We start from the raw sequence: 12321 nt of genomic DNA on the forward strand, positions 1-12321 counted from the left end.
TTTCACACCTGACTCAGTTCAAACACCAGTAAATCAGAAACCACAATTAGTTCAGAGCTGTTTTTTGCAACGTATTTTATAGAGATATGAATCATTATACATACAAAATTTCATCTAGATCAGATGACTGGAAGTGGGTCAGGACCAATACTTATTGAACGCCCCTCGTACACCTCGGGGCGGGTCATTCACCCTTAATTGTTTCTGCAGCAAGGTATTAACAGTTTGTAGTGCAATAGCTTGGGTCCCATCATTGCTGCAGGAAAATTTGCATCATATGTACATGTAATACATGCAGCAGACGAGCTTGAACAATCTGCAAAATACATGAAATTGGAAAGAGGTACTTTCAGACATCTGTATCTATATAGCCGGTATAACCGCCCTTTGGCATAACACACCAGCTTCGCAGGCACGCGGCGCCGCAGCAGCTGGTTATATTACACCGAAGGGCTCGTCACACATCACACGCACAAATATTTGCAGCAGGGTGAGTCCCAATGACAACCAACTGATGATTGTGTCTTGCCTGTGCGTGAGCATTCCCAGGAAGTTCCTGGTCTTCAGTTCCAGGAAGAGGTTGTCGATGACATTGACCCGACCTCGGATGACCTCAAGGCAGTTGGTGCGGAAGATTCCATGCAGCTTGGGAAGCATGAAAAGGAGCTTCGACACAAACCTGGGAGAAAACAACATGGCTGACGGGAGATCTGAGCCAGCTAGTGCCATGGCTGCAGAACTACTTCAATCTTTCTACCAGTATTGGTAGACAGTGACAATATTGTCTGAGTGTATTATACCTCATAATACTCGACCTTGTTCGGGAGAGTACCTTATGCAGTAGTTCCACTGCGTGTCGCTAGGCGGTGCACATATACAAAGAGAAAAACACGCAAAGCACCATGGGACCTTACGTGACGTCACCCCTACATCCTCGCCATTTTTCCTTGTGCGTGTTGCGTCGGCGGGTGCTTTTGTTTCAAGCTCCTAGCTGCGCCGTTTTTTCGCGTTTTTTCGTCTATTTGGCACCTTTTTTCGGTGCTTAACATGCCAGAAGGAGGCAAGAAGAAGGAAAAGAAGAAGCATTTGGCTTCGGACTCCGACAAGGGTGAAAACTCAGGTCGGAAGCGTGGCACGTCACCGGACGAACGCCCGAAAAAATATTTGGCTTTGGCGGCAGAGCTTAGCGCTCGAGGCTTGCCGGCGCAGCATGCACGGGAGAATTTGGCCAAGGAGGGCCGAGAAGGCGATGGGTCTTCGGTGGAAGGGGACGACAGTGCTCGGCGGAGCAAGTCCCCACATGACCCGCATGGGGAGGGTGAAAAATCCCCTACCATGCCCGTTTTGGACCCAGAGGCCCATGACAAGGAGGTCGAGCTCAACGGAACGGAGAGTCCCTTCCCCTTTCCACCTGGCTTTGATGCTGCCGGGTTTTTGCAGTGGCTACGCAAAAATTTGACTACACAGGAGTCCACTCCGAGTGTAGCAGCGTCAACCAGCCGAACCGGCGTGGTTGGTTCCGGGCGAAAGCAGCCGGGAAATTTGGAGGATGGGGAGTGTTCCGAGGAGGCCGACTCCTCCGAGTCTGAAAAAGACGAAGGTATGTCGTTTGAATATGACAATCCTTTTGAGACAGATAAGAGTGAAGTTCCCGAGCATGTTAGAAAGTTTGTGGCTGATGCTTTCACCAATAAGCTGTCATTTAATGATTGTAAGGAGAGGATGGAAGCTCTTCCTACTCCTTCGAATTTAGAGTTTATACTCAAGGTCCCACAGTTGGATAGCATTGTGAATTCTTTGCTTCAGTCGGGGACAGCTAGTAGTGACAAGTCCCTGCGGGATTGTCATGAGAAGTTGCTCTTTGCTGCTCACCCTTTGGTCGAATTGCTGGCCTCAGTAAAGGGTTCAGATTTGCCACTTAGTCCGGAGGCAGTTTGTAAGACCATAGAGAATACCTTACTATTTTTAGGCACAGCCTCCTACATGCTAACTCAGACACGTAGGGAGTTCTGTGGTAAAGATATGAAACCTGAGGTGAAGAAGATGATAACCTCAAGTTTACCTACTGGTACGTCTCCGGATTTATTTGGTAATACCTTTGTGGAGAAACTGTCTACCCTTGACCAGGCTAGACGTACCTTGAACAAGGCCTACCCAATGGCTTCTTCTTCTAAGGCTAAGCCTACTTATGGTTTTCGTGGCAATAATCCTCGCTACTCTTGGACCAGTAATACTAATAGCAGGTATTCCTTAGGTAAATTGAATGCATTTCGTTCCGGAGGGAACTATAGGTCGAAGTTTGGGTTTGGACCCGGACCCAGCAAAGGGTCGGGGTTTCACAAGCCAGGGACGAAGTTTCCCAAAAGCCAGTAAACAAAGCTCTAGCTCTCCCTCGTGTGCAAACTTTTCTTTTAAGTTTTTCTCCTCTCCGCCCTGCGGGGAGAACGTCTCTTTTTGTTCGGAATTGGGAGAGGATGACAAGCGACAAGTGGGTCCTACAGACCGTTCGAGGTTATCAGATAGAGTGGGAGTCCACTCCTTTTCAGTTTGTTCAGCCAGTGACTCAAATAAGAAAGGCTGACATGGCCAAACTAGTAGACGAGGAAGTTCAGAGTATGGTAGGCATCAGGAGCAATGCGTCCAGTCATAAACTTGAAATATCTAAACGAACATGTTCAAAAGCATCACTGCAAGTTCGAGAGCCTAAATCTGGTGAAAGAGCTTTGGCAGAAAGGGGATTTCATGGCTACCCTGGATTTGAAAGATGCCTATTTTACAATTCCAATTTGGCACCAAGACCGAAAGTTTCTGAGATTTTCGTGGCGAGGAAGTCTCTGGGAGTTCCAAGTTCTCCCGTTCGGACTCACCTCTTCTCCTCGTGTGTTTACGAAAGTGTTGCGCCCAGTGGTGGCGATATTGAGGAAACAAGGGTTAATCTTGGTGATTTATCTAGACGACATTCTAATTCTGGCAAGGTCAGAGGAGCAGTGTCTAAAAGACATCGCAGTAGCAAGGGAGCTGCTAGAAAGCCTAGGGTTTGTCTTAAACCTAGAAAAGTCTCAACTAGTGCCCTCTCAGGTGGTAACCTTTCTAGGTTTCATATTGGATTCTCGAACTATGACCATTTTCCTACCAGAGAAGAAAGTACTGAAAGTCGAGCAGACTTGTCTGGTTCGTCTTTCTCAACAAACCCTTTCGGCAAGGGATCTAGCAAGTGTCATAGGTCTGCTGGAGTCCACGAGGCACGCGATTTTGCCAGCGCCCCTACACTACAGGGCCTTACAGGCCTTACTAAACGAGACTATGGAAAGGACAGGGTCGTTCGACTCTGTAATAAGACTGACATTGACAGCGGCATGCGACCTTCAATGGTGGGTCACGCATGTGCGAAGGGTAAACGGACGAAGAGTGTTCGTCCCGACAGACATGACTATTTTCTCAGACGCATCCCTACTGGGTTGGGGAGCGTGTTGCGGCGACCAGAAGGCAGGGGGTCGGTGGTCTCCCGCGGAAGCGCAGGAGCACATAAATTGGTTAGAACTGAAGGCGGCCTTCCTAGGCCTCAAGTGCTTCGCAACAAAACAAAATCATCATATTCTATTGAAGCTAGACAGCACTACGGCTGTAGCCTATATAAACTGTCTGGGGGGCACAAAGTCCCCAACACTGGCGGCCCTAGCCCTGGAGATGTGGGACTGGGCGTTACAGAAAGGTGTAGTTCTGTCCGCACGACACCTGCCAGGTCGAACCAACGTTGTAGCAGATTCGTGTTCGCGAATCTTCCAAGACAAAACAGAGTGGCAACTGAACAGGTCAGTGTTTCTGAAGGTAAACGCTCAGACAGGCAACGTACTCTCAGTAGATTTGTTTGCGTCACGCCTGAATGCTCAGCTGCAGAGATATGTGGCGTGGCATCCCGATCCCATGGCATGGGCAGTGAATGCGTTAGACTTGCACTGGGGGCACCTCGGTCTGGCGTATGCCTTTCCCCCGTTCGGTCTACTGTTCAGAGTTCTGAGGAAGATTCAGACAGATCATGCGACGGTGTTACTGGTAGCGCCTCTCTGGAGGTCTCAGGCATGGTTTCCCAAACTCCTGGACATGTTGTTCGACACTCCGACTCTCCTTCCACGGAGTCGGGATCTGCTATGTCTACCACACAACGGAGAACCTCACCCGTTGTTACCAGGTCTAAGACTAGCCGTGTGGCCAATATCAGGCGTCAGTTGGAGGGTCGAGGCCTTTCAAAAGGGGCTTCGGAGCTCATCTTGTCAGCATGGAGAGATAGCACATCTCGCCAGTATCAGTCCGCTTGGGGACAATGGTGTAGCTGGTGTGATCGCAGGGGTCTCGATCCCGTTTCAGGCTCTATAGAGAGTGTTGTTGAGTATTTGGCAGGACTTTTTGACAAAGGTTACGAGTATAGGTCTATTGGCGTGGCTCGTTCTGCCATCTCCTCAGTCCACCTTCCAGTTGACAAGTATAGTGTTGGCAGTCATCCGCTAGTGACTAAGCTGTTGAAGGGTGTGTTTCATCGACGTCCCCCATGTCCTAGATATGTTGAACAATGGGATGTTTCTAGGGTTCTGATGTACTTGATGCACCTTTGTCCAGCTAATAGTCTTAGCTTGAAGCAACTGACCCTAAAGTTGGTGTCTCTAGCAGCCTTGGTTTCACCTGACAGAGGTCAGACTTTGGCTTCACTGGACTTGAGATACATGTCCAAGCAGAGGGATGGGGTTTCGTGGAAAGTTCCCACTCTACTTAAGACTTCTAGACAGAAAAGGCCCTTTAAGAAATGTTTTTGGGCAGCCTTTCCGCAGGACAGGAGGTTATGTGTCTTTGTATACCTTAAGGAATATTTGAGGCGTACTTCACCTTTTCGGGTGGAAGGAGAGCAAAGGTTATTCCTCTCATACAAGCGACCTCATAGACCAGTTGCGTCCAATACCATCGCTAGATGGATTAAGTCAGTGTTGGCTTTAGCTGGGATAGATGTCAACACATACTCAGCTCACTCGACAAGAGGGGCGTCCACTTCGGCTGCGGCGGCAGCGGGGGTCAGCGTGGCCAGTATCATGAAGGCTGCAGACTGGGCCAGGGAATCAACCTTCCAGCGGTTCTACAGAAGAGAGTCGGACCAGGCTTCCTACGGGCAAGCTGTGCTGTCCACTGCTCTGGAGTCTGCATAAGGTACTCTCCCGAACAAGGTCGAGTATTATGAGGTATAATTGGGGGTTATGCTAAGATGTACTTACCATCTACAGTATAATCTGAATTATACCTCATACGAGACCTTGTTCGGGTATGCTTCCCACCCTTGTAACAATGATTTCAGTTGTTAACTGTTCATTTTCCCTCCCATATTGGACAGCACAGGGGAAGACTTTACCCGCACTTCGTCAAAATGGCGAGGATGTAGGGGTGACGTCACGTAAGGTCCCATGGTGCTTTGCGTGTTTTTCTCTTTGTATATGTGCACCGCCTAGTGACACGCAGTGGAACTACTGCATAAGGTACTCTCCCGAACAAGGTCTCGTATGAGGTATAATTCAGATTATACTGTAGATGGTAAGTACATCTTAGCATAACCCCCAATTATAATTGATTACGATCACTTTTACTGTGATTTTCAAATCAAGTTTTCCTTCTCTGACTCCATAATTCAGTTTACCATCCACCATCCTTTTTAACAGTCCATTTCCTGTTTCTAGTAGGAATGGTAGGAGTTACTATATTATAAGCTGGATTGCCTGATCACCTCCCCTATATTGACTAAGTTCCTTCCCTTTTCACTTTCCATTTGAGCCTTTACATAGAAGATCAAATACATGTATGACCTGCGTGCTATATTTCCGCAACTTATATTTCATCAGAGCATCAGATATTAACAGAAATCTATATCTAATGTTCAGGCTGGCAAATCACACCTGGCTATTTGCTGCTTGTGTGGATTTTATATGCTGTGTGAATGAACCTGTTTGGGTCTGTCTGATGAAATATGATATTTTCCTATCTCACCTATCTGTGAAAGGTGGGAAGTGCAGGTGAATCTTGTGCACACAGGTGAGGAACACGTCCTGCTGGTTCACCTGGAGAGGCAGCAGGTAACGCTCCACCTGCGTGTGGAAACCTCCATCGGTAACCTACAAAAACAGGGGACAGCAAAGTCGAAAAAGAAACATTACAATCATACCGAAAGTCACGCTTTTTACCTAGTGTAGTGTAGTGTAGTAATAGTAGTATCCAGTATTTGTGTATTTTAAGTCGACTGCTGCATGCTGCGATCCCTGACACAGGATAAGGCAGCAATAAGCTAGTTATTTTGCGGGTTCACACTAGCAATGATTAGTTAGGCTGCACATTTTGCATCTAACTTGACTTGAAGTTCATGCAACAATAACGATTATACTAGGAATTCACCGCATTTGCTCACTAATCAATGTATTCTCAATGATCTCCTGGCAGTGGGGGTAAGATAGATATCTTAGTTTGGAGAATAATAAATTGAATGTTGCATATTATCATTAAAAATTAATATAAGTCATTAATCTTGTGAATTGGAGTTAAGGAAGAAGTGAAATTCTTGTTTCTGACTGTACCTTCTCCACATCTGCCATGTACTTCATGATCATCCCGATCACCTCAGCTGCAGCAGCGTAAACATCTTTGTACCGCGTCAGCTGCAGGTTCTTGGCAACAGCTGAGAAAAACCTGCAAACAAAAACAACATTTACAACAATGTTATAAACACAAAACTGCAGGAACATCCTTGTACCGCATCAGCTGCAGGTTCTTGGTAATGGCCGAGAAAAACATGTAAACAAAAACAAGTCATAAACATCAAGAAATGTAGAAACATCCTTAAGCTTTAAGATTTTAGTTCAGGGTCTATGTTCGACATATACTGTCTTCGTGTACTCTGTATGTGCTGTTCTCTGTGTCTGTGACTCGATGCTTTGATACTGGAATCAATTACTTTCTATCTAAAAGTATGTTGGTTTCCTGTTGTACATTGCTAAATAGCAAAAAAAAAACTAGAAAATAAGAAGCAACACCAATATGGACAGAACTGCAAGGCATCTGATCTTAGATGCTTGCCGAGGATGGACTGATTAAAGAACAATCTTAGTCCCATCTACGTACTGTTCCCTGTCGATGTTCCCTGATGTAGCCGGGTTGAACGGAGGCAGCTGATTGGCCAGCACCACTCCCAGCAGCTGCATCCCCACAGCATTGCCCTTACTGGCCGGGTCGGAGCCGCACAGCTGGTCATGGATCACCCTGGAAACAACAGGGAACCATTAACCCCTGACCTGAACTATAACCTCTAACCCATAACCCTATCTCAGCAGCTGCATCCCCACAGCGTTGCCCTTACTGGCCGGGTCGGAGCCGCACAGCTGGTCATGGATCACCCTGGAAACAACAGGAAACCTTTAACCCCTGACCTGAACCTCTAACCTATCCAAGCAGCTGGAAACCATAATTTTGACCTGAACTCCCGACCTAAGCTGTAACCCATAAGTCCTCACAACTGATCCTTAAACTTTTAGAAATCTTTAACACGGATGGAGGAAATTTTGATTCTCCAACTTTAGCCTTTGGAAACTCTGTATACCAGATATCTAGTACTTAAGGTTGCATGCTGCTTCGTATCACTTGACAAGAGTCTTATATCTGATCTGATTAGTATTCTTTTTTGGCTTGTCTTAGATGAGGAAGACATTATATTACATTTAGGAACTACCATTAATAAGAAATAGTACATAGTGCCTGATTCATACACAAACTTGAATGATTAGAATAAAAGTAGCTTACTTAGTGGGGACCTCCATCCTGCCCTTCCAGCACTCCACGGCAGTCTTGATGAGCTCCAGGTTGTTGCGCATGATGGCGCGGTTCTTGTGGAAGGTGTTGGCCATCAGGAACTGCAGCAGGCGGCTGGCAAGGGCGCGACCCATCGCAGAGTCCTGCATAAATAGGAAGTCTTTTTAAAGTGGTTTTGATACCCTTCACAATTGTTAACCATAACTGTTACCCATAAAAATATGCCCAGGACAGCATGGTGATCTATGATGACCTACCTAAGGAATAGCACATTGACCTACCTTGGGAACAGCCACAGCTGCCCAGGCAGTATTACATACCTCAGGAACAGCAAAAGCTGCCCAGGCAGTATTACATACCTCAGGAACAGCAAAAGCTGCCCAGGCAGTATTACATACCTCAGGAACAGCAAAAGCTGCCCAGGACAGCACAGTGACCTGCCTCAGGAACAGCCACAGCTGCCCAGGACAGCATGGTGACCTTGGATACCTCAGGAACAGCAACAGCTGCCCAGGACAGCACAGTGACCTACCTTGGGAACAGCACAGTGACCTACCTCAGGGACAGCTACAACTGCCCAGGACAGCACAGTGACCTACCTCAGGAACAGCCACAGCTGCCCAGGACAGCATGGTGACCTACCTCGGGAACAGCCACAGCTGCCCAGGACAGCATGGTGATTGGTGACCTATGATGACCTACATAAGGAACAGCACAGTGACCTACCTCAGGAACAGCCACAGCTGCCCAGGACAGCATGGTGACCAGCAGGTCCACGATGAAGTAGTTGATGCCCTCCCCGCTGGCCTCCCCTCGCACGACCAGCTCCATCAGCGGAGACAGCCAGAACCGCGCGTACGGACGGAACACCTCCTCGTTGTTCACCACCAGCTTAGTGATGAACAGCTTCACGTTCTTGTGGGTAGAAGAGCCCCCTAGCTTCTTGTTGAGGCATGACATCCACGGAGGCATGTCTTTTGGAGCAGCTCCCTGAGTGTATATAAGTCAAGATGTCAACTTTTTTGTCAGTGAATGAAAAAAATGGAAGACCAAATTAGTAAAAATGAAAAATGATTACCTTTAATTGTATTGGAGCAAAAAAGATAACATGGCGGACAACCCCCCACCCCCCTCCTGACCATACCTCTACTCTACCCCCACCCCTACCTTCTGTACTTGTGGCGTGATGTTGTTCCTAGCCATATGCTGTAGAACAGCAGACATGGTGGACATACACTCGTGTTGGTTTAGCTCGTCCATTTCCATCTCCAGGAAGTCGCCATGGATGTTAACGGAAGAATCCTTGGGGCCATAAAAGTTTTTCAAGTGACTTGTCAAAGTATATATTATAAAGTATATACTAGTAAAATTTGAATGTGAACATTTGTTACATTTGATACAAGCACAGATGAAATTAGCAGGAGAATTGTACACAGTCAAGAACACCAAACAACACAGGAAAGATCCACAGGAAAGCTTAAGACAAAGATACCATCAAAAACTTCAAGTAAGATGGCAATGATAATCATTGTTGAAACCTTAACCCCATCAACGCTGCCCTTACCTGTTTCTGTCGTCCCTGGAGCCCAGAGCTGCCCTGACTGGCCTGGGAATGTCTCTCTTGGGTGCCACTGAAAGTCTGAAAAAAAAAATCAAACCAGTTGGAATCATGTTATCTGGTTTGCGTAATGGGGCACAACTTGGAGCTGGGTTAGATTTGTGATTGCGCCAGTTTGGAACATTTCTATCTTGTTGAGGGACTATCAAGGCTGTCCACAATTAAATGTTTGCACAGTTCAAGTTAACCTTTTGCCTACAACACACCTAGGAGCATGAAGTTGAACTGATTGATATCTTCTGAGTCAGACACACCTAGTATATGTTAATCTCACCTGAGATTACTTCACCTGTGTGCTTCGCTCACCTGAGATCTCTTCACCTGAGTACCGCTTGTGAAGTCAAACTGACTGATGTCCTCGCTGAGACTGCTGCCTGCCAGGTATGACTGCATGTAGCGGGACGTTCCTGAAGAAACACAACATCAACCCTACCTTTATAATGGATCATGGTGTAGTCTTTGATGTACTTGTAGTAGTATTTCATTTAAAACATTTTGCTTTTCTCCCGAGAGAGTTCTTACCTGCTTCAGGAGAGTCTTGACCTCTGACCTCCTGTCTGATGGACACAAACTGTTTCTTCCTGCTGACAGGAGCCTGGAAGGAGACAGGAAGATTCACACTTATTCTTACTAACCAGGAAACTGTCAAGGCTGGCAGGATAAAAATGCTCACAGTCCTATGGCCTTGTTAGAGCTACATTTAGTACTGCGCAGTAAATTTGACTGCAACAAGACTACAGCTTCAATGGTCTTTACAATCGTCTTACATATTGAGTGATTCTGATTGAGTATACTACAAGACTAGACTTAGTGTATTACAGCAGCAGTATATAAAATGGCTTACTGAAAATTCTGCATCAAACTGGTAGGTCTTGTTGGTGTCCATCAGGTTGTCGAGCAGGAACTGGCCCTGGAGGGAAGCAAACATAGTTTAAGGCTCTTTCTTCTTAGTAAACTTTCATTGCAAAAAAAATGTCCATGCATTTTCTTACCACTTGGGTTGTTTCGATTTTCCAGCTGTTGGATAAATTGCTAAAATGTGAGAGTGGCTGAGATTGAAGTTGCTAATTTTTTAACAGAAGCCGGATCTGTTTGGGCATTGTGCATCCCAGTGGTATTTATGGCAGAATATGGCAAATTATATAATTTATGCAGAACTGTTACTGTACCTTTTCATCATTTTTCCAGTCAACTGAGAAGTGCCCTTACCTTTGCAGTGTTTTCCTGGAAGAGGAATGCGGTGTAGAATTTCATGTCTGTCTGTGTGCAGGAGATGATGGCTATGAGGGCATTGTAGGCGGCACAGTGATACTCTCGTCGCAGATCCAGCAACCCTGTTTCCCCTCGCAGATCCTCGCTCTTTGCAGCATGCCCAAATCTGGGGAAAGGGAAAACATCTAACTCGGAAACTATCATTGGTCACATTGACTTAGTTTATTAATAATTCTAGGAAATTACCCCCAAATAAAAACATATTATCATAAATATCTCTGAATGATCCATCCAAAAGGTCTTAAAACTTAAGAATTTGACTTTTTGTCATTCCCAGTTCTCACTTTGTGATGGCGGTGGTGAGCTCATTCCCGACCTTGACTTCCTGACCCTTGTACGCCCTTACGATGAGGGAAAGGGGCATGTTCACGTCCTCTTTAGGCAGGCGTGAGTACATGGTCTCCAGCAGCTGGTAACAGCACAGCTTGTTGGTCAGCTGGGTGCTCAGTGAGGCCTCACCAGCCTGGAGGGGAGGGAAAGTTGGAGCTGGGTTAGATTTGTGATTGCACCAGCAGGTGGGAGTACATGGTCTCCAACAGCTGGTAACAGCACAGCTTGTTGGTCAGCTGGGTGCACAGGGATGCCTCAGCAGCCTGGAGGGTAGGGAAAATTGGAGCTGGGTTTGATTTGTGATTGCACCAGCAGGTGGGAGTATATGGTATCCAACAGCTGGTAGCAGCACAGCTTGTTGGTCAACTGGGTGCACAGGGACGCCTCACCAGCCTGGAGGGGAGGGAAAATGGGAAATGGAGCTGGGTTAGACTTGTGATTGCACCAGCAGGTGGGAGTACATGGTCTCCAACAGCTGGTAGCAGCACAGCTTGTTGGTCAGCTGGGTGCTCAGGGATGCCTCACCAGCCTGGAGGGGAAGGGAAATGGAGCTGGGTTAGACTTGTGATTGCACCAGCAGGTGAGAGTACATAGTACATTAGCCGTAATGACGTCCAAGGTGTCTCAGATGTGGTTGGCAATTATTTTGAAAATGACTTAATTAATCAATATCTAACAAACAACAAACAAAAATAAACAGCCACCCACCTTCGTCTGGGGAGCCCCAATGATGTCCATTATCTCTCGGATGTGGTCGGTGAAGAACTCTGTGAGCGCGGCAGGGTGAACCAGGCGTAACATTGGCAGACACACGCGCTCCAGCGCCGAGCGACGGATCTCGTTCGGAAAACTGCCTTCCCGGCGGAATATTCCATACGGAATGTCCAGAGCTGGCTTCTGCCTGTCCGCTCCCATGCTGAAAAGTTGTTTTGTTTAGCAACTGTATCTCGTTACACCCTTAGCAAAGAAGTAGAAGTAAGAGGTTACACTAAACTGCAAAAATGAGACGTAGTGATGATGCGGGTGAAAAAAATTATTATTTTTGACGGTTAAGGATATTATGTATGTTAGGGCAGTAGATCAGATTGGAGAAAGACTGATTGCTGAAGCTTTCTAAGAAACCAGGGAGACTTTTAACTGTGACAGAGTAAACAGCAACTGCAAAAGTCAATCTTCATAAAGAAACCATACTTCAAAGCCTCCTGTGTTCTACTATCCAAGCATTCTCACCTCGTGATGAAGCGTGACAGAGACGTCTGATGTCCTCCTCC

General features: G+C 46.6%; 2 protein-coding genes across 2 annotated transcripts in view; one reads left to right on the forward strand and one right to left on the reverse strand.

The window, feature by feature from the left end:
- LOC118428664 (DNA-dependent protein kinase catalytic subunit-like) overlaps window positions 1-12321 on the reverse strand; it is an 86731-nt gene that overhangs the window by 35624 nt on the left and 38786 nt on the right. The window contains 18 exon segments of the mRNA XM_035838775.1: window positions 530-679; window positions 6022-6146; window positions 6603-6714; window positions 7147-7284; window positions 7348-7419; window positions 7822-7973; window positions 8557-8820; window positions 8998-9132; window positions 9395-9469; window positions 9755-9855; window positions 9971-10043; window positions 10293-10358; window positions 10658-10826; window positions 11005-11183; window positions 11230-11313; window positions 11360-11443; window positions 11496-11579; window positions 11759-11966. Coding sequence (XP_035694668.1) covers window positions 530-679; window positions 6022-6146; window positions 6603-6714; window positions 7147-7284; window positions 7348-7419; window positions 7822-7973; window positions 8557-8820; window positions 8998-9132; window positions 9395-9469; window positions 9755-9855; window positions 9971-10043; window positions 10293-10358; window positions 10658-10826; window positions 11005-11183; window positions 11230-11313; window positions 11360-11443; window positions 11496-11579; window positions 11759-11966 — 2271 coding nt within the window.
- On the forward strand, window positions 800-5481 carry LOC118428872. The gene is made up of 2 exons (XM_035839113.1): window positions 800-1600; window positions 5014-5481. The coding sequence occupies exons 1-2, from the start codon at window positions 1048-1050 to the stop codon at window positions 5190-5192; spliced, it is 732 nt and encodes a 243-aa protein (XP_035695006.1). The 5' UTR covers window positions 800-1047; the 3' UTR covers window positions 5193-5481.

The sequence above is a fragment of the Branchiostoma floridae genome, chromosome 13, assembly GCF_000003815.2.
Source record: "Branchiostoma floridae strain S238N-H82 chromosome 13, Bfl_VNyyK, whole genome shotgun sequence".
NCBI lineage: Eukaryota > Metazoa > Chordata > Leptocardii > Amphioxiformes > Branchiostomatidae > Branchiostoma > Branchiostoma floridae.